Source organism: Drosophila takahashii, chromosome 2L, assembly GCF_030179915.1.
Source record: "Drosophila takahashii strain IR98-3 E-12201 chromosome 2L, DtakHiC1v2, whole genome shotgun sequence".
NCBI lineage: Eukaryota > Metazoa > Arthropoda > Insecta > Diptera > Drosophilidae > Drosophila > Drosophila takahashii.
The window spans coordinates 27,215,803-27,239,051 of NC_091678.1; the positions used below are offsets into that span (position 1 = coordinate 27,215,803).

General features: G+C 33.6%; 1 protein-coding gene across 5 annotated transcripts in view; it reads left to right on the plus strand.

Moving 5' to 3' along the window:
* stai (stathmin) overlaps positions 1-23,249 on the plus strand; it is an 87,942-nt gene that overhangs the window by 47,338 nt on the left and 17,355 nt on the right. For all 5 annotated transcript variants that reach the window (XM_044393753.2, XM_070219465.1, XM_044393751.2 and 2 more), the window contains one exon: positions 14,857-15,026. In XM_044393753.2, the coding sequence (XP_044249688.1) occupies positions 14,857-15,026 (170 nt within the window). The remainder of the gene's footprint in view (positions 1-14,856; positions 15,027-23,249) is intronic.

A 23,249-nucleotide genomic window follows, 5' to 3' on the forward strand; every position in this document is an offset into this window, starting at 1 on the left:
AATTAAGTAAAACAACCTTTTCAGTTGAGTTCTGTATAAAAACTAATTTTATTTTTCTAAGTCTTCGCTTACGTAACTAACATGAAAATCTTATTATATACTTATCTATGGTCTACGCAGAGACCACATCTGTTTGCCTGAGCGGGAGCCTTATCAACGGCCTCCTGCAATGCGACCCTTTTCTGCAGTGTGAGAACTATATTTATGGTCAGGCTCGAGTGGCCTGTACTTAAGATTACAAGTGTTAGCACTGCACCCTTGTAGGGTTTGAGTTACAGATCGTTATTTACGGCTCTAGATCAATTTACATATTGACATGTACTGAACTCGTAAAATATTAGATTTATTATAAAAGGTGTTCTTCTTGAACAACCCTGATCAAGAATATATATACTTTATGGGGTCGGAAACGCTTCCTTCTAGCTGTTACATACTTTTGCACGAATCTAGTATACCCTTTTACTCTACGAGTAACGGGTATAACAAGAGAGAACGCTATAGTCGGGTTGTTATCCCGACTATCTAATACCCGTCACTCAGCTAAAGGGAGTGCGAACGCTGTGTCGGGTTGGTGTCCCGACTAATAATCGTAACTCAGCTAAAGGGAGTGCGAGGGAGATATATATATAATTTTTGATTGCGTATAACATTTTAATGAATGGTCCGATTTGAAAAATGTATTCTACATTTCGATAGGTATAAATATACACAAAAAAATTGCATTTATACTTCTCGGAAATCTTTAAAGATGTGGGCGCAGGACCCATTTTAAAATCGTTAGTGGGCGATTGTGGGCGTTAGAGGGGGCGTGGCGCTCGGCTAAAATAAACTTGCGCTGCGTAGGAAGCCAAAGAATATGTGTGGGAAATCTCAACCTTCTAGCTTTTGTAGTTTCTGAGATCTCAGCGTTCATACAGACGGACAGACGGACAGACGGACAGACAGACAGACGGACAGACGGACAGACGGACAGACGGACATGGCTAGATCGAGTCGGCTAGTGACCCTGATCAAGAATATATATACTTTATGGGGTCGGAAACGCTTCCTTCTAGCTGTTACATACTTTTGCACGAATCTAGTATACCCTTTTACTCTACGAGTAACGGGTATAAATACGTGCTGGCGGAATTGTATTGGACCAGCGGAGCGCCTACAAGTGACTCTACGATACCTAGCCACAGGTTTGGTTTGGCCATTAATTTTGAATTTACACTAGTATCCTATTTATATTTTAGGGGAGTCGCAATATAGTTTGCAGTTGCCTTTGAGGATTCACCAGTCGACCATTTCTAAAATTCTGAAGGAGACTATTCCAGTCATATACAATGTGTTAAAAGACCAGCACCTTAGGTTTCCGCAAAATTCAAAAGACTGGGAAATTATAGCCAATGACTTTTACACATTATGGGGATTTCCAAATTGCATTGGCGCTATAGATGGTATGTCTTACCTCCATTCTGCTCAAAACATAATTCTGTTATTTTAGGAAAACATTGTAAGATCCGACCCTTGAAATCATCAGGGTCCACCTACTTTAACTATAAAGGAGATCACTCAATCATTCTTATGGCCATAGCGGACGCATACAACCGATTTATATACCGCTGCCAAGGACACTACCACAATCCGATAGAGTATCTCCCTTTACTTTTATAGCTGACGATGCTTTTGGTCTGACCGACTACATGATAAAGCCCTACTCTCACACAAATTTAACACCTGCCCAGTATAACTTTAATTATATGCTGTCAAGAAATAGGCATTTCGTTGGAAGTGCATTTGGAATTTTAGCAAATCGTTTTCAAGTCTTTTTCACCCCAATGTGCCGGACACCAACTGAAGCAGCGTAGCTCTTCATAATTATCTTAGATCAGATGCAATAGAAAGCAACAACGAACGAGCTGCATTTTCATTAGATGAACTTGAGTATGCTGTAAGGTCCAATTACGCAGATCTGGAATGCGATGCCAGGCAAGCTAGATCGACTAGAACTGGAGAGTGTGTCCGAAAGGGATTGGAGGAATTTTTCATGGAGCAAACAATTCTGTAATATTTACAAAATAAAGAATACATTTAAAATGTGATATATTCATTTATTTTCTTTGTTGTTGCTCATTCTCATATTTAAATAAAATGTTATTAATTTCATTTCTTGCCTCCAAGTTAAGACCTGGGTCTAATTTCTCCAGACACTGACTCACGTACATTGAATAGTGATACTGGGAAGACTGAGGAGTTGCCTCATTAATTTGATGCGTTGTAGCAGAAGTTAACTTGCTAGCTTGTTCGACCACGTCTTGAAGCATTGAGTTTTCAGGCTGCTTGTGTTTCTTTTTGGTACGTTGTACATGTGGTGTAGAGCTGTACGAATAAGATACCCCAGAATTGGAGGAACCATCACCATCTACTGCAAAAGTAGTGTCAATTAACTCCTCATGATCCTCCCTTCCTTCTTCGCTGGTTTCTTCATCAAAAATCTACACACAAAAAAATTTGCTTGGTAAAATTGACCAACAAAGATAGTTACGTAACTATTAAAATAGTTACGTGTATTTTGTTGTTGTGAAATGACTATTTACTTAGTAGAATTGACAATTTTGCTGGTTGGGGCCTGTTTGACAATTATTACAGTTGATTTTACCAAGTTTTTTTTTTGTGTGTAGAACAAAATTACAATACACAATAAATATATCTTATTTATATAGACGCATACTTACAGAAATAGCACTTCGGTTAAAATGTATTGACCGAAACCTTCGGTAGCATTGTCCCTTGCAAATATTTCTTTTTTTCCAAATACTTCCAGCTCTTCTCTTCTACGGAATCGGTTGAAGCCCCACTTTTCTTTGCCTTTATTATTTTATTATTTTCCGAGTTGAAGTAGGTTCGAAGGTTAGTCCATTTTTTCAGGCAATCATCTGAAATTATCATTTATTTTAAAGTCGCTTTTACATATATCATATGAATATTATTTACCTCTGAGAAATAGAGTTTGCGGATTGCAAGCCGAGTTCACCTTTTCGGCCACTGCTACCCAGAATAAATGTTTCTTTTGCTTTTTTTTATAATCTGGCGATGATGCATCCCAAATATACGGTGCATTTTGAACCACATCAATAAGACAATTGATGTCCTCGTCTCGCCAGCAAACCATTTTCACTAGAACTATTTATTTGCAAAACTTGTCACATGTAAATGTTACCGTTCATAGTTAAAATTCCGTAAAAATAAGCGTTATGCACACAAAAAAATTTGCTTGGTAAAATTAACCAACAAAGATAGTTACGTAACTAATAAAATAGTTACGTGTATTTTGTTTTTGCTTGTTTTTGTTTGCAGGTTGGGGCCTGTTTGACAATTATTACAGTTGATTTTACCAAGTTTTTTTTTTTGTGAGTGGGGAAAATAAATACATTTTAATGTACTGTCATTTGAATTCGCCAGGTTTGCCCCACAATAAATTGATGATAAAAATTGAATGAGTCATCCCAGCCTTAGTAGAATTGACAATTTTGCTGGTTAGGGCCTGTTTGACAATTATTACAGTTGATTTTATCAAGTTTTTTTTTTGTGTGTAGCCAAGTCGATCTTGTAATGTCCGTCTGCCCGTCTGTCTGTCTTTATGAACGCTGTGATCTCGGAAACTACAAAAGCTAGAAAGTTGGAACTTTCCGCACCTATTCTTGGGCCTCCTACGCAGCGCAAGTTTATTTCAGCCGAGCGCCACGCTTCTCTAACGCCCACAATCGCCCACTAACGATTTTAAAATGTGTTCTGCGCCCACATCTTTAAAGATTTTCGAGAAGTATAAATGCAATTTTATTTATATTTTTTCAAAACGGATCATTCATTAAAAAGTTATGCGCAATCAAAATGTATTATATTCATCTCCCTCGCACTGCCCTTAGCTGAGTGACGGGTATTGGATAGTCAGTAATTGTAAATTCCTAAATATTTTTCCTTGTATTTCTTATGATTTTTCATACAAAATGTTACTGAGATCTTTTCATTCAAAAAATCATAAAAAAACAAGTAAAAATATTTAAAAAAATTTTTTTTGCAGTTATTGTTTATTTTGTTTGGGGAAAAACTTTGCATCAAAACATTTTTGTTCTAAGCCCCATGAAAAAGTTTAAAATTTGACTTTAACAAAATTTTCTAACTTTTCAAAAGGTGCTTAAGGGGTTAAAACCAGGGACCGTAATGATTATAAGTTTTATCCAAAAACTCAATTTTTAATGATTATTTTTTGAGTTTATTTATTAATCCAAAAATAATCGTTATTTTTTGAGTTTTTTGTAAATTTCTAAAAGTAATGATTGTTTTTTGAGTTTTATTTCAACTCTAGAAATAATGATTATTTTTTGAGTTTTATTTTCCGCTTGACAAATAACGCTTACTTTTTGATTTTTATTTTTTGATTGAAAAATAAAACTTATTCCTTGAGTTTTATTTTTTGATCAGAAAATAAAACTCGAAGTCCAATTTCTTTGAATTTAAGAGGTTTGGCTTTAAAAGCGGTTAGCAAATGTACTAAGTAGACCATGGCCAACACATTAAGGGCACTTTTAATTTTATACAATAACCGGAAACCGCCAAACACCAAGAAAAAATTCTCTGCCTAAAACTTACATATAATGAAGCCAAATCAGGTGTTATGTGTTCGAAAAGCGGCTCAAGCCTTATCACAGCACGGACCAGCTTGAAAAAGCTATTACCCAAATTAAAAGGGTTCACCGCAACGTAAGTCAATAAATATATTTCCGCATATTGAATAAACAAATAAATTCTTAAATAGGATAATGATGAAAATGTTCAGAGGGAGGAACCATCAACATCGTCGACGAGTTCCTCAAATTCCGAAACCCTATTGAACGAGTTCCTCAATTCCATTGAAGTTAACTCGAACGATAAAAACTCGGATGATGAAATGGATGCTGACCTAAAAATAGCTTGCAGTGAAATCGATAATTATAACCCCAAACCGATCGATTTAGGTGCCGATATTATGGTGTATTGGGATTGTATCTGCTGGCTATGGTTGTTCACTGCGTTCCAGCAACGCAAGTAAGTGTAGAAAGGTCCTTTTCTGCGCTTAAATAAGTACTAACAGAAATGAGAACAAACCTTTCGAGCGATTCCTTAGAAAAATTGCTATTTGTAAAATTAAATGTATAAAATAAAAACTGTTTATACAAAAACTTAAATTATTATTTATATTTTCAAAAGTAGATAATGTCTATAATCTTACCACCCTGGGTCAGTCATTCTTAAAGTTGAAAGAAAGGTGGCCGCTTTTCGAACACATAACACCTGATTTGGCTTCATTATATGTAAGTTTTAGGCAGAGAATTTTTTCTTGGTGTTTGGCGGTTTTCGGTTATTGTATTAAATTAAAAGTGCCCTTAATGTGTTGGCCATGGTCTACTTAGTACATTTGCTAACCGCTTTTAAAGCCAAACCTCTTAAATTCAAAGAAATTGGACTTCGAGTTTTATTTTCTGATCAAAAAATAAAACTCAAGGAATAAGTTTTATTTTTCAATCAGAAAATAAAAATCAAAAAGTAAGCGTTATTTGTCAAGCGGAAAATAAAACTCAAAAAATAATCATTATTTCTAGAGCTGAAATAAAACTCAAAAAAAAATCATTACTTTTAGAGTTTTATAAAAAACTCAAAAAATAACGATTATCCTTCGAGTTTTAAATAAAAATTGGAAAAATAAAAATTAAACCGGATATTGAAACTATGGTGCTTAAAAAGTGTACTGGTATAGTTCTTTTTTTTCTAGGATTATTCTTTGACCATGATTTTTTTGTTAAAAAAAAAATTAATAATGATTATTTACGGTCCCTGGTTAAAACCATATTTGTGTCATTTAAACGGAATTGAAGTGCTCTTTCTATAGGTGCCAAAAGCTTATTCATTCAAATCTGTCAAAATAAATATGCCGACCAGTGTATTTTCTGTCTTAAGTCTTTAATATAGAGGGCATAACTCTGACTTTCTGTTCAGACTGTTGTCGGCAAGGGGAAAAGGGGGAAAGAGCTTGTTCTATTTTTAGAATTCGTTTATTGAGTACACAATGCATAAGTGTAAGTGGGCTTTGTGTGTATGTGTGCGAGAACGTGCCCTTCAGTTCCAGATGTCACTTTTCCCTCAGTAATCACCAAAGGAAAGCCCGAGGACATGTCATTTGACCTCAGGATGAACCGAGGATGCCACACAGAGAAAATTGTATGGGAGTTCCGCTTTTTCCTTCAGTACAATTCAAAGGAAATTTTTTCGAAGTCCCCGGGGATATACCAAGGGTCTTATACGAAATTGTCCTTTGAGATGTCACCAACCGGTGACATGTCCCTTATGATTTCACGAGGGACATTCAGAACTTGTCCAATGGGTTGTCACTTAGGAAAATCCATCATCGTGTCACCTTGTGTCATAGGTGATTTCATGGATGACTTTTTAAAAATGTCATTAGCAATTTCATTTACAAAAAAAAATCTTTCCTTTCATTATATAAAATAAGAAACATACAAATTTATTTTTAATTTTTATTGGCTCTTTCGTTTTATAAATTGTATTTTGTGTTCAATTGTTTTACTTACATTTTCGTACAATTAATTATAAATAATACCCCTTGTTTTTTTTTTGCTTTTAATATTAATGTAAGATCGCCGTCCTCATGAATTTGTCCTCATGAATTTGCCCAAGGATCCTGAAAAAATTAAAGACAGACATATGTTTTAAAAATATGTTTTACTTGTATATTTTTATATTTACCTTTTTAAATCAAGTAGCATTTAGTAGCCTAAGCATTTTTAGCGCTGGCCACGGGAAATGAGTACATGTATGTACATTAGGGTGGACTTATTTTGTATGAAATTTCTAAGGCCATGCTCTCACCCCTTTATATATGGCTTTTTTGTATCCTTAATCGATAAAAGAAAGGAAAAGTAAAAAATAATTAGTTTTAGTCGGTGCGCAACGGCTTTAAAGTTTATTACGCATATTTCAGATTAATCTAGATGCCGTAGACTTAATTTTATACTTTGACAGTATTTTAAAAAGTATCTTAATCACTTTCCCGAGCAATTTAAAAAGGGATGAAGTCGGTGATAAAATCCAAATCGTTGGGAGACAATTACAACTTAAAAATAACAATAATAACGAAAATTTAATGACTTTTAGCTTTTAACTTATAACTATTACGGTCCCTGAAAAATAATAGTCAATATCGTTGTATACTAAGCCAACATTTCTTTGACGAAAATTTTTATTGGCGAACGCAAAAGTGATAGTTAATCTTCAAAATTGTAAAGCGAAAAAGAGAATGACGGACCGGCCGAAATTTGTCACTGTTAGCGTCGAGTGCAGGCAAATTATAAGACAAGGAAAGAGAGCGCAATATATAAATATCAGCCTCTCTTTCTTTCATGTCGACGCTGCGCCGACTGCTCTGCTGACGTCGACAGCGGCCGAGCGTTTGGCCTAAGGAATTGTCACCGACATGGGACGCCAGAACTGAAGGGTGGCAACACATTTTTGACAAAATTTCATTTTTGACAAAATTTCATTTTTGTAATTTCTATAATCTAGGGCCAACAACATTTAAAAGTCGAAAAGGGTTTTCTGTCCAACATTTTCAACTCGGTCTATGGTCGTGCTGGTTAAAGCGTTGATCAGCGATGTTGATGCGAGTTCGATCCCCGCAAGGGGCAGACGTTTTCTAATATTGTTTTTTTCTTTTTTTGATGTCTCGAAATATATACCTATATATTTTTTATTATTTTAGTTAAAAGCTAAACAATAACACTGTGCAGCATTTTTAGTGCTTTTTAAATTTACCTCGATGGATGCTATATTTTTGGATTCGTTACGAATTCCCAAGTTAAACTGCGTTTTCCAAAAAGTGCCCCGACGCAAGGATTCTTAGCAAATGGACCTCAAAGTTTGAAAAATGCTGAAATTTCCCAATTTTGCGGAGTTCTCAGAGGCAAATGGATGCATGATTTGATTCGATGTTAAAGTTTTTTAAAAGATACACTCTTTATCTTTCAAACCCCATACTTAGAATAATTTTAGGATTTTTTTTAAGGCATAAATAAATTCCAGAAAACATAGTCAAAAAACTTAAAAACATACAGCTGCGGTCAAAATAGTAGTAATGTTGCCGCCTGTTTATTTAAAAGTTTGTTGTTGTAATTGGTCTTTTCCCGGTAATATTGTATTGATTATAATTTTACTATTAGACTAATTGGATAAAAAAAAGTGACAACATCAAACCCTTAAAAACACAGGGCGGCAATACTACTACTATTTTGACCGCAGCTGTATGCATTTATGTTTTTTGACTATGTTTTCTAAAATTTGTTTCTCCTTTAAAAAAAAACCTAAAATTATTCTAAGTATGGGGTTTGAAAGATAAAGGGTGTATCTTTTAAAAAACATTAACATCGAATCAAACCATGCATCCATTTGCCTCTCAGAGCTCCGCAAAGTTTGCCAATTTCACCATTTTTCGAACTTTGAGGTCCTTTTGCTAAGAATCCTTGCGTCGGGGAACTTTTTGGAAAACGCAGTTTATATTGGGAATTCGTAACGAATCCAAAAATATAGCATCCATCGAGGTAAATTTTTGATGCTGCATAGTGTAATTAATGGTAGGGTCTTGCAAAAAAAGAAATCCAATTTTTTTATATTTCTTTTCTTGTAGATTAACATCTTAACATTATACAAAAAAGTTTTAAGTAAATCTAAAAGAACTTTGAAAGTTAGGATGTAATTAGTACTAGTAAAATTTTTCTAAAAAAAATAATTTTTGATTTTGCACGGTTTTATAAAATATTTAAAGTAAAAAAATAAAACTTCCCAGGGGCGGGTTTTTTCTATTCTTAAACGAAATGTAAAAGCAGAATGAAAATTCGTCAATTTTTGGCGGAGTTACAGTGAACACCGCAAAACGTCTTTTTAAAGTGCTCTATACGTGTTTTACATGTGACATGTTTTTCTCGAAACCACTTTTTTAAAAGTCCGTGTTCATCGGCATTTCTAAACGGCTCAACCGATCGTTTTTAAATTTGTCGCATATTTTTCTGCATAAAAAAACCCACCCCCAGGGAATCGTTTTTTTTTTAACTTTAAATATTTTTTTGTTAAGCCCAAAGTCAAATTTTTTAGCTGAAAAACGCATTCTTCACTTTGGAAAATCAAACAAAATTTCTTAAAATTAAAAAAGTAAACAACGAGCTTCCCAGGGGCGGGTTTTTTTTAATTCTTAAGCGAAATTTAAAAACAAATGTAAAAATGGAAATCCATCAATCCAATCTAAATCATAGTGTATACACAATAGTGTAAAAAAAAAAAAAAAAATTGAAATTCTACAACGGGATTCTATCCCCGAACCGCTTAGATTGGTAGTCAGATGTCTTATCCACTGGGTCAAATGGCAAGCAGTGCTGCGGCCGAATAGATTCCAAGTAGAATCGAGCAGTGCGGGTTCTACTGTTAAAATGCGGGTTCCACCGCTACACACAAAAAAAAACTTGGTAAAATCAACTGTAATAATTGTCAAACAGGCCCCAACCAGCAAAATTGTCAATTCTACTAAGTAAACAGTCATTTCACAACAACAAAATACACACAATTAGCAAAGACACAAACCCAAAGCAAAAACAAAATACGCGTAACTATTTTAATAGTTACGTAACTATCTTTCTTGGTCAATTTTACCAAGCAAATTTTTTTGTGTGTAGAACCCGCCATACGACACTCTTTTGTATGACATGTCCTCTCTATATATTTATACTCTTTGCTGGAAGTCAAGTGCAACCCGCACCTTTATAAGGTGTAGGATAAAGTCACTTTTTGGAAATGGTAATTGGACAACTACCTTTTTAATATTACTTATAAATTACTGTGAAATAACTATAAATATTTGTATATTTACTATAAAAATAGTGAGTTAACTACAATTTATAGTTCAGGCACATTCTACCCTTTTTGCAGTTGCATAACTATTTTTTATACCATAAAGTAAGAATTAACATTTACAAGAATTGACAATTTTTATGGTTGACAAATATTACAGTTGATCTTACCAAGATTGTATACCCTTGCAGAGGGTATTATGATTTCAGTCAGAAGTTTGCAACGCAGTGAAGGAGACGTTACCGACCCCATAAAGTACACACAAAAAAAAACTTGGTAAAAGCAACTGTAATAATTGTCAAACAGGCCCAACCAGCAAAATTGTCAACTCTACTAAGTAAATAGTTATTCCACAACAACAAAATACACACAATTAGCAAAGACACACACCCAACACGCTTCCGTTAATTTCGCCTTCAAAAGCCAAAAAAAAAGGCAAACTTAAATACCTTATCCTTTTTCACTAAATCGTGCAATGGTTTCGCTATTATTAAAAAAACCCTAAATAAATCGGCGGAAATAAGAGCAGAGACCCAAAAAACTTTTAACTGCTTGTACTTAGGAAAATTTTGTATACACACAAAAAAATCTTTAAAGTTAAAGAAAAAAACGATTCCCTGGGGGCGGGTTTTTTTATCCAGAAAAATATGCGACAAATTTAAAAACGATCGGTTGAGCCGTTTAGAAATGCCGATGAACACGGACTTTTAAAAACGTGGTTTCGAGAAAAACATGTCACATGTAAAACACGTATAGAGCACTTTAAAAAGACGTTTTGCGGTGTTCACTGTATCTCCGCCAAAAATTGACGAATTTCCATTCCATCCTTTTTCACTAAATCGTACAATGGTTTCGCTATTATTAAAAAAAAACCCTAAATAAATCGGCGGAAATAAGAGCAGAGACCCAAAAAACTTTTAACTGCTTGTACTTAGGAAAATTTTGTATACACACAAAAAAATTTGCTTGGTAAAATTGACCAACAAAGTTAGTTACGTAACTATTAATATAGTTACGTGTATTTTGTTTTTGCTTTGGGTGTGTGTCTTTGCTAATTGTGTGTATTTTGTTGTTGTGGAATAACTATTTACTTAGTAGAATTGACAATTTTGCTGGTTGGGCCTGTTTGACAATTATTACAGTTGATTTTACCAAGTTTTTTTTTTTGTGTGTAGCTTTTAAGCCCCTATCATCAGTTTTAATTCCATCATATGAAATCAAAGATCCCAAATACTTAACATTGTCCTGTAAAAAGTTGCATTTTTCCATTCTTAACTCTAAATTATTTTCAACTAACCTTTTAAATACTTCTGCTTATATTTCTAAGTGTTCCTCTATATTGCTACTGGCAACTAAAATGTCGTCCATATATACTACAACCTTGTCCTTGTCCGTATCTGAAAATATATCATTGACGAATCTTTAAAATACTTGCGGAGAAGTTTTAAGTCCCATCGGCATACGCAAAAAATAAATTTTACCAGCTCCTTGTTAACAAACACTTGAATACTGATTTTCCCTCTAATTTATCTAAAAGGTCATTGATTAAGGGTATCGGATAATTATTCTTATCCATAATCTTATTCAAACGCATAAAACACCAGTTTACAAAAAAAAATCGATGAAATATACCATGAATAAAACCTTTGTTTTCTGGTAAGGTACGTCTTCCTGATTAAGAAAATTACACTTAAAATTTTTTTTATGGATAAAATTTTTTTTAAGTGTAAAAAACGTTTTTGACAATTTTTTAACTTCTAACTTGAGTTGTGGTTAACCGATTTCAACCATAAATGACTCATTTTATAGGTAATATAATGCCCTCCAACTTATACACTGCATTGGGTTACATTCATTAGTTTAGAAGCTACATTTCGTCAAAGTTGAAAAAGTTAGAAAAAATGCAAAAATGCTGGCATAAATGGCTTCGTTAAAAATACACGCCTCAAAACCGAAATTATTTTTATAACTTCTACTGGTAGAAGGTGCTTTGACAAAAAAAAACAAGTTATTGATCATTACAATCCACCAGCAAATTAATTTGATATGCATTTTTGAAGCTTGCGACAACGGTGTTTTTTTTTCCGTTTACAGCTGTTAACTGACAAATCTAGAGCCCTGTAATACCCGTTTTTCCCAACGTAAAAAATCGATATAAAATCGCACTATTGATTGATTCTCTTGTCTATGAATCAGTTTGGGAATTCACCAAATAAAATAACAATCAAGCAGCCTTACTGCGTCGTTTAGTTATGGTGAATAAATTTTTGTAATCTACAGTAAAATGTAAATTATTTGAAATGGGGCGCGCGAAAAACATACAAGAAGGCATATTTATATTAAAGTTGTTAAACTGAGTAATTTAATACTCGACTATAGCGTTCTCTCTTCTTTTTTGGTAAAATTGAGCAGACCCTCGAAGATATCTTTTTTTTTTTTTTTTAAGGGTTTATATTTATTCAACAATAACAGGTATACTGCTACCTATGTGGCAGCTTGAGCAGGTTGTAAATTACAGGGAATAACAAAATGTGGGTATAGATGTTTATACATTAACTCTATATTATTTATATTTTAAATTTTAAGCTTTAAACGGTTAAATGGATCTTAAAGGAAGGTCATGTGGGTGGTATTTTTTCAATCTTCTTCTTGTAGGTCTCCATATTAGTCTCCTCGCTAGGGAGTTAGGATGAGAGCCAAGGCGTTTATAGTGCTTTTCTGCGTGCATCGCCTATCTTTGGAATTTTGAGATCTCTTTCTATATCTCTGGTTCTCATGAACCAGGGGGCATTTCAAATCGATCTAACAATCTTACTTCGCGCTACTCTTATTTTGTTCAGATTTGACTTTGACGCTATGCCGTAAATTTGTAATGCATATTTCCAGATTGGGCTGAGAATAGATTTATAGTTTCTCACTTTATTGGACAGTGAGAGCTTATTTCTTGGTGATAAAAGCCAGGACATACTTGCTGCCTTTGAAAGCACTGTTTGCTTGATCATGGACGAAGATATCTTAAGTCAAAACATTAAATGTTGCTATTTTTTCAAACCGCGATTGCACAAATACCAACCGTTAAACGCGACAACTAAGTATGCAGATAATTCTCAAGATTATGATTTCTAAGGGGATACGACAGCCCAAACCGTATGAGCTAGAGCATCCAAATTTTTGCACAGTATTCCATTGGGGGCGTAGGCGCCCCCCAGTGGCCCCAAACAGCTCCAACATCCATATTTCGAGCAAAAAAACATTAGATGTACTTAAGCTTAACTTCTAAAGTGGTTAAAATTTCGAAATTTGGGTTTTGCAGAATTTGAGGTCTTAAAAAGGCCTAATTATAAATCTACAAGAAATTTCGATATCCCCCATAATTTGGGGGCTACATTTAAAATTAACTTTTCGATTTAAAAAATCTAAGCCGCTGCTTCGATCAAGATGATTTTTGGGTCAATAGTTATTCTATGGCCCAAATGCTTAAGTTTATTTTTTCAAGTTTTTAACATTTTTTTAAGTATTTTTAAAGAGCTTATTTAGATTTTCTAAGTTATTGCGTTGCATTTTGTGGGAGCCTGCCGAGAGAGCGAAACCCAGAGAGCGGATGGCAATGGCATTGGAGGGTTAGTGCTGTGTGGTATGGGGAGGGGAAAGGGGAAATTAAAGTTAAAATTTGTTTTGGATTTTAAAAACTTAAACTGCTGTTCCGATCAATATGATTTTCGATCAATAGGTTAGGTTTTATTTTTAAAAAAATATTTTTCATTTGTAGCAGAAGTAAGAGCCTTATTTAATTTAAAATAACAAATTACTACAAATTCTGTAAACAAAGCCAAAATGTTTCCAAGTTTATTATTAATCTTAAGATTCGAAATTTTCATCAAACACGTATGTACATTGTACATATGCAATACATACACATAATGTGTGTTTATGTTTCTACTTGAAAGGACATAATGTCCTTAAATACAAATAAAAGTATTCATTTCCTTTCAGCCAATGCAAAATTTTAAGAGTTTCAAATTAATAATTACACTATGCAGCATCAAAAATTTACCTCAATGGATGCTATATTTTTGAATTCGTTGCAAATTCTCAAGTTAAACTGCGTTTTCCAAAAAGTACCCCGACGCAAGGATTCTTAGCAAAAGGACCTCAAAGTTCGAAAAATGCTGAAATTGGCCAACTTTCCGGAGCTCTCTGAGGCAAACGGATTCATGGTTTGATTCGGTGTTAAAATGTTTTAAAAGATACACTCTTTATCTTTCGAACCCCTTACTTACCCCTTACCCCTTAGAATAATTTTAGGATTTTTATTAAGGGGAAAACAAATTTTAGAAAACATAAAAGTGTACAGCTGCGGTCAAAATAGTAGTAGTATTGCCGCTCTGTGTTTTTAAAGGTTTGGTACCTTTTCGAGTCCCACTTTCAGGGCGCTTTAATTTGTTGTCTTAAAGTGCATAAAGCAACCAACAAAATGAGGTATCGTTTATTAAAATCGGTCAACAACTTAACGAGAAATGGCTAGCCATATAACCAAACAAACAACTGCTTTGGCGTAATGCACGAATTCCATACGAATTAAAAAAAAAACCAACCTTCTATCTAAATAAGAAAGTTTTTATACCCATTTCTCGTTAAGTTGTTGACCGATTTTTTCGACTAGCACAAATTTTCTAGACCCTGAATCCAAATGCATTCAGACAAATTCCAGGTTGCTTTATACTAGTTGTACAACTAGTTGTTTTTCAGACTAGTTCGTATTTCACCCTCTTCCCTAAACCAATTACGTCATGTTTCTTTGATTCGAATAACCAACTAGAGGGATGATTGCAGTTCACCCTTAAGGCTTATTTATTTAATGCACGCCAAATACACAAACACAAATTCGTTTAACCGTCTTTTTCAACTTTCTATCGTTCACAGCTACAGAGATTCGCTGCCAGGAGAAGTCTCGTGGAGGGCTGAGCTATGAGGTCATCCTGGCTGAGCCGGCTCCCAATGTGGCCGTTCCTAAGCGACCGGTCACCCCCGGCAAGAACGTTAGCGTCGAAGAAATTGAGCAAAAGTTAAAGGCGGCCGAAGAACGTCGCATTGTAAGTTTGTAAACTTCGAGTCTTCCTTATTATGCAGTGAAAGATCATTCCAAGCGAAAAAATACCAGACCATGTAAAAAACAGTTGACCGTTTTTAGTTGTCACAAAATAGGTCCCACTTTGGGACTCCCAAATTGGGTGGAAAAGACTAAAAGAAAGGTTAAAGTATATAATCCTCCTTGGACCGCGATTTCTTCTGATTATCATAATAAAAATACACATGTGGTCATCTATGGTTATGAGAGTTCTTAAGAAATCGCTGTCCATCGAGGATCATTTTTACGCGGTTGTGAGGACTACTTCCCTCTAATACCAATTACTCAGATGTTTGGAATTTTAAAATAGTCCTATTTTGACAAAAAAGAAAAAGGGTACATATATACATATATGATTTTTATAGCAAACGTTTGAAAAGCATACTTGTTTTTATAGCAAGCCCGGGAACTTTGAAATTTAATTACAAGAGAACCATGGCCGACCGCCAAGTTCTTTTTGCACGTAAATTCTTAAGAAATCGCGGTCCATCGAGGATAATTTTTTCGCGAATTTCGGGGGTGAGTCCGCTAATGTATAGTATTACCATAATTTTATTAGATTAACGTGCAAAATGAGCTGAACGCGAGTTAGCACATTCATACCTTTTTCACTCTTCTGGTCATTTTTTTTTTTTTTTACTTTTTACTTCTTATTCTAATGACGAAGCGCACCAGGAGAGTGTGCGAAGGCGACTACTATATATACACGAAGAAATGAAAATCTACTGTGATGGTCCGATCATAATGAATGATACACCTATCGAAAGGTATTGCAAAAACTAACAGGATTGCATACCAAGACTCTAAGAAAATCAATTGGCTTGGGAGAGAGAGCGGTGAAAGTGAAAAAGTGAAAATTTCGAAATTTGGAGCTGTTGGGGCCGGTGGGGATAATTGCCCCCTCGCAATATTTTACTTGTATTCCTTTTGAAAATACCCGTTGAATGAGGGGTCGTTTGTCAAAATCCGACGCTCCGTTCAAAAGTTATAGCAAAAATAAGATTTTCTTCGTCTTCCCAAAATGAACATTTAATTCTGTTTGTCAGTTTGTCAGTTTGTCAGTTTGTCAGTTTGTCAGTTTGTCCAAAACATGTTTTTTAAGTTTTGAAAATTTTATATGACGTTCATCACATCGATATAAAAAACTTTTGTTCTACCACTTTTGGAAAAACTCGCTAGTTTAGCGGGAAAACAGCTTTAAATAGCTAAAAATCGGAAAGCCGTAACTTCTATACTACTAAAGCTACAGACTTGTGCTGCATCTCGTTTGAAAGGTATTTTTAAATGCTATAAACGCCTTCTATATGCAATTTGTGTAAATGTAATAATTAAAAAAATATGAACAAAAGACAATTTTTTAAAACTTTTTTTTTAGCTTTTTTTTATTTTTCTCAAAAACGGCTCTAACGATTTTCTTTAAAACCTTAAACTGTATAGCCCTTGAGATTCCTTAAATTTTGGTATATAACACATTACTGTAAAAAGTCACGTTTAAAAGTTATTTTTATACGAAAATAGCCACTTTTGCCAGCTCGAACAATTAACGCTCCCTGAGTATTGAATTTTGTGGGAGGGTATCCGAACTGTATTTTAGGGTCATGGAATCAGTAAATTTGCACTTAAGAGTTCCATATAGGAATCTTTTGTTCTACGACTTTTGGAAAAAGCCGCTACTTTAGCGGGAAAAAGCTAAAAATAGCTAAATTTCGTTAGTTTGTAAGTTCTACACTACTAAAGGTACAGACATGTGCTATACCTCGTTTAAAAGGTATTTTAAAATACTTCAACGCCTTTTTAACTTAATTTGTTAAAATACAATAGTTTAAAAATTATGATTGACCAATTTAAATTTAAATGTATATATTAGCTCCTATGAGAGCAAATGTAAGCAAACAAAAACTTCTGATATCAAATAAAAACACCTCTTAACGAGGTAAAAAACTAGTGACGACCGCACCTTCAACATACAAAAGTTCTGATATCAACATTTGTGACGAAAAATTATTACACTCGTCATTAAATAGACTTTCTAATATTTTCTCATTCGGCACGCTGCAATAGAAAATGCCTGTGAAGGGAAAAATGCTGGAATAGTTTGCTAGGATTGAACTCAATCCAGTGTATAAGAAAGTTGGAGGGCATTCTATTACCTGTAAAATGAGTCATTTATGGTTGAAATCGGTTAACCACAACTCAAGTTAGAAATTAAAAAAGGGTCAAAAACATTTTTTACACTTAAAAAAAAATTTTATCCATAAAAAAATTTTAAGTGCCAATCAGAAAAACGTACCTTACCGGAAAACAAAGGTTTCTTTCATGGTATATTTCATCGATTTTTTTTTGTAAACTGGTGTTAGTGAACAATGAAGAAAAGAAAAATCTTTAGATTGGCTAAATAAATATGTGGTCTTAAGATATTTAGACCATTTGAAAGGACTTGAAATTCAGGAACTGCTGTAATGACATGCAAGACATGCAGACAGACAGACAGACAGACAGTTTTCTGTAATAATTGGGTGCTCCTGATTTTATTTGCTGCAAAATAAAAGTCTTCCAACGATTTTAATTTCGTTAACTTGGAGGAAAAAGTCTCTAATAGACTTCTATTTGAAAAATCAAAAATAACTGTTATTCAAGAATAAAAATCAAAAATAAAAGTTATTTTTGAGCGATATTATATAAATTAATAATAATAATTATTTTGAAACTTTAATAATACAAATTTTACATAACCGGTAAAAATTATTTTTCAGGGACCGAAAATAACACAGGCCGACAAAATGTGACATGGGTCGGTGTCCAGGCCACTGCCACTACACCTACACACAAAAAAAAAACTTAGTAAAATCAACTGTAATAATTGTCAAACAGGCCCCAACCAGCAAAATTGTCAATTCTACTAAGTAAATACACCCAGAAAAAAAAGAACGAAAAAAATCAACAACATTTTTTTTGATTTGCGAACAATCCGTTCTCCTTTTTTTGTTCTCACATTTTGAACGTTTGTTCTCAAATCTTCCTAATTCAACACCAATATGTTCTAAAAGTGACCCCATTCGTTCAAAGCATGCCAATATTTCGGTCAAATTTTATGACCAAGCGTTCATGAACTGACAACAAACGGGCTTACGCACTTTTTGACCCCGTTTGGGCTTGATTTTCTAACGTTTCGAACGGATTTTTTTCTGGGTGTAGTCATTTCACAACAACAAAATACACACTATTAGCAAAGACACAAACCCAAAGCAAAAACAAAATACACGTAACTATTTTAATAGTTACGTAACTATCTTTGTTGGTCAATTTTACCAAGCAAATTTTTTTGTGTATATAATCCATCAGCTCTGGTATTTGCGGTACCTTTAATTTAAGAAAGTCACAAATTTTCTTCGTCTTTTGGGATATATCTTCAAGAGTGGTCAACCAATTTTAGTAATCTTTTCGGAATTAAATAGTTACATGTCTCTTTTATACGGTCGTTTTGGAAAATTCAATCTACCTTAACCACACGAGGAGGTGGGCGCATTCAAAATTTTAAAGTCACAGCAAAGTTTAAAAATCTTCATTTGTGAACATCGTTTAAAACTTAAATAAAAATATTTTCTTCTACAATGCATTTTTGATCTAAAGACATTTTATGTCCTTAAATTTTAAGACACTCATCAGGTTTTTGTGAATTGTTTTGGACTATAGGCGTAGTGGCAACTTATGCTTAGAAAAGCCTCATTTATCGAAATAAAATGGTGGCAGGCCTGGACACCGACCCATGTCACAATTTGTCGGCCTGTGTAATCATTATTTTTATTTCTTCAAACAAAAAATCGGCCACTTATAATAACCCTAAAAAAAAGATTTTCATCAAAGTAATTAACTTTGTCCAATCTATGCATACCCGCCATGATTTTTAAATTGATGATTTTTATCTTTTTTCTCAATGGTAATCTTTATTTTTGATCAAAAAAAATAGGACTCAAAAATAATGAATACACTGTGCAGCATTTTTAGTGTTTTTTAAATTTACCTAGATGGATGCTATATTTTTGTATTCGTTACGAATTCCCAAGTTAAACTGCGTTTTCCAAAAAGTTCCCCGACGCAAGGATTCTTAGCAAAAGGACTTCATAGTTCGAAAAATGCAGAAATTGTCCAACTTTCCGGAGCTCTCAGAGGCAAACGGATTCATGGATTGATTCGATGTTAACGTTTTTTAAAAGATACACTCTTTATCTTTCAAGCCCCATACTTAGAATAATTTTAGGATTTTTTTTAAGACAGAAATAAATTCCAGAAAACATACTCAAAAAACATAAAAGCATACAGCTTCGGTCAAAATAGTAGTAGTGTTGCCGTCCTGTGTTTTTAAAAGTTTGTTGTTGTAATTCATCTTCTTTTGGTAATATTGTATTGATTATAATTGTACTATTAGACTCATTGGATAAAAAAAAGTCACAACAACAAACTTTTAAAAACACAGGACGGCAACACTACTACTATTTTGACCGAAGCTGTATGCTTTTATGTTTTTTGACTATGTTTTCTAAAACTTGTTTCTCCCTTAATAAAAATCCTATAATTATTCAAAGTATGGGTTTTGAAAGATAAAGAGTATATCTTTTAAAAAACTTTAACACCAAATTAACCAATGTACCCGTTTGCCTCTGAGAGCTCCGGAAAGTTGGCCAATTTCAGCATTTTTCGAACTTTGAGGTCCTTTTGCTAAGAATACTTGCGTCGGGGAACTTTTTGGAAAACGCAGTTTAACTTTGGAATTCGTAACGAATCCAAAAATATAGCATCCATCGAGGTAAATTTTTGATGCTGCATAGTGTTATTGATAATTTTTTTTTATTTGTTCAAAATACAAACTCAAAACATCCTCGCGGGCCTCCTGTAAGACTTTTCGTCAATCTGATTTCACAGTCGTTTAAGGGCCTATCAAAGCTACGTCCACGATTTTTTGCAAATTTTTTTAACCACTTTTAAAAAATAACTTATCTTATGATTCTTATTGTATTCCAATCGAAATAAAACTCAAAAGAGCCTCGCGGTCCTCCTGTTAGATTTTTCGTCAATCTGATTTCACAGTCGTTTAAGGGCTTATCAAAGCTACGTCCACGATTTTTTGCAAATTTTTTCAACCACTTTTAAAAAACAAGAAAGGAAGCTAGCTTCGGCAAGCCGAAGCTTATATACCCTTGCAGATCATTCTATTAATTTACAAATCGCAAAAATGATAAATTTCATATTATTTCACATGAATTTTTCGATCGTTTCTATCACAGCTATATGATATAGTAGTTCGATCTTTTAAAAATTAAAATCGAAATTCGGAAATATTTCAAAATAGTCATATCCCAGAGTAGAAGGGAATGTAATAAAAACCAACAAAAATATAATTTTTTTCCCATTAATTTCCATTTAATTTTTCTACCGTTCCTATGGCAGCTATATGACACCGGAACTAGAATTTTATTTGGTTTTTTTTTTTTTGATCCTTCCAATGGGAGCTATAAGATATAGTTGTCCGATCCGGTTGGTTCCGACATATATACTACCTGCAATAGAAATACGACTTTTACGAAAGTTTCATCCCGATAGCTTTAAAACTGAGAGACTAGTTTGCGTAGAAACGGACGGACAGACGGACGGACAGACAGACAGACGGACATGGCTAGATCGACTCGTCTTGTGATGCTGATCAAGAATATATATACTTTATGGGGTCGGAAATGTCTCCTTCACTGCGTTGCAAACTTCTGACTGAAATCATAATACCCTCTGCAAGGGTATAATAACTTATTCTATGATTTTTATTGTATTCCAACCAAAATAAAACTCAAAACAGCCTCGCGGTCTCACAGCCGTTTAGGAGGCTATTAAAACAACCTCCTCGATTTTTTACCACTATTTTTTTACAAACATATTTATTTATTATTTAATTTTATTATTTTAATTTTTAATAATAATTTCGATAAAGCTACACACAAAAAAAAACTTGGTAAAATCAACTGTTATAATTGTCAAACAGGACCCAACCAGCAAAATTGTCAATTCTACTAAGTAAATAGTCATTTCACAACAACAAAATACACACAATTAGCAAAGACACAAACCCAAAGCAAAAACAAAATACACGTAACTATTTTAATAGTTACGTAACTATCTTTGTTAGTCAATTTTACCAAGCAAATTTTTTTGTGTGTAATTAGCAAGGTTACACCTTTGATCGGTCAGTACCATTTTGAGGGCCGAAAAAGATCTTTCCACGCTCACTTGCGTAGCGGGAACTGAATATACAACCTTGGCCAGCTGATACAAAAAGAGGAATACAAAGTGGTTAAAAAAATTTTCAAAAAATCGTTGAGGTAGTTTTAATAGCCTCTTAAATGGCTGTGAAATCAGATTGAAGAAAAGTCTTACAGGAGGACCGCGAGGCTGTTATAAGTTTTATTTTGATTGGAATACATTAAAAATCATAGGATAAGTTATATTTTAAAAGTGGTTAAAAAAAGTTGCAAAAAATCGTGGACGTAGCTTTGATAAGCGCTTAGACGGCTTTGAAATCAGATCGGCGAAAAGTCTTACAGGAGGCCCGCGAGGCTGTTTTGAGTTTTATTTTAAGCAAAAAAAAATAAAAATCATCAGGGGGATTCCCTAAACTGTTGAATTGCTGAATTGTTGAATTTTGGTCAGCTGTTAATCAGCTGTTCCATACAAGGTCAACTTTCAGAAATTTCAGCAATTCAACAGCCTCGGGGCTGATGAAAATTTTGTTGAATTGCTGAAAAGCCAGAGTTGTCACCTTTTTTCAAAAATCGTGGCAACTCTGTAACATTTTAGTATCACCAGTACGCATTATTTATTTTAAAATTAACTTAGAAAGCATATTTGTGGTTCTTTTTACCTTAATAACACTTTTAGACAGTAACTAGCAATAATAGATCAAATTTTACATGCTTTAAGTTCCGTGAAACTTTTCAACAAATAACAGCTGTTTGAAAATTCAATAGGAACCATTTTGGGTCGTTCCCTTAATTGCTGAAATTTTTGGTTGAATTTTCAACAATTCAGCAATTCAACAGTTTTGGGAATCCCCCTATCAATAATCATTATTTTTGAGTCCTATTTTTTTTGCTCAAAAATAATTATTATGCTCTATGTAATATATATAAATTTAATTTTAATCATTACAAAGTAATTTTTATTATTTAACATATAATGATTACGGTCCCTGTTATTTTTTCTAATAAAACTTATAACTGTTACGGTCTCTGATTTTTTCACTAAATGAAAACGCTTACTTTTTTGAACACGTCTAATTTTTTTGAGAATTTCATTTACATATTAGTTGAGTATACGCGTCCTCTTTCAACTATCGCAAAAGTGAAGTTCTTCGCGGTGACCACTCTCATTTCATCTGTAATCATCAAAGTGACAAAATGAAAAAGAATAATAAAATTTAGACTATTATCTACTTTTTGTCGTAAGGGTTTTTCGAAATAATTTTTGACAAATTGGCGACTAAACTTAGAGTAGCAATTTTTAGACCAAAAATCGTTCTTATTATGTCGATAAAACATAATCTAAAATCCCCAACGACAAAAAGTAGATAATCTTCAAATATAATAGACATAACCAAATTCAAGTTGATCGGTACAGTGATTTTCGAGTTATCGTGGTAACCGATTTGGGAAACATGGTTTCGAGAAAAAAGCGATAGAAAGTTGAGCACTAGGTTTATATCGAAATTTGTGCACTGTATCATCAATTGTTTAATTTTGCTCCAAACTTTCACTAGACATTCCTAACTTAGGAATCCTAAGTTAGACATCAAGCGTCATAAAAAAAAAAACACATAAATAAAAAAATGGATTTTTTTTACCATTCTAGGTGTATATTCCCCCATAATTATTTTCACTGAAATCTGCATCGGCATTCCTAAAATTGTCAACTGTGCCCATGTCTTTAGAATTCGAAGCCAAAGTTGAAAATCCCAAAGTTTTCACAAATTCGAAAAATTTTTTTTAATTAAAACTTTAATGGAACTCATTTTTTTTTATTCCTGGAATCTACTGTCCACTGCATGCTTTAATTTCGACTTAAAGCGTTTTCATTAAGATATTTGATTGGATTTATTATACAAACAAGAGAAAACGCTATAGTCGGGTTGGTGTCCCGACTATCTAAT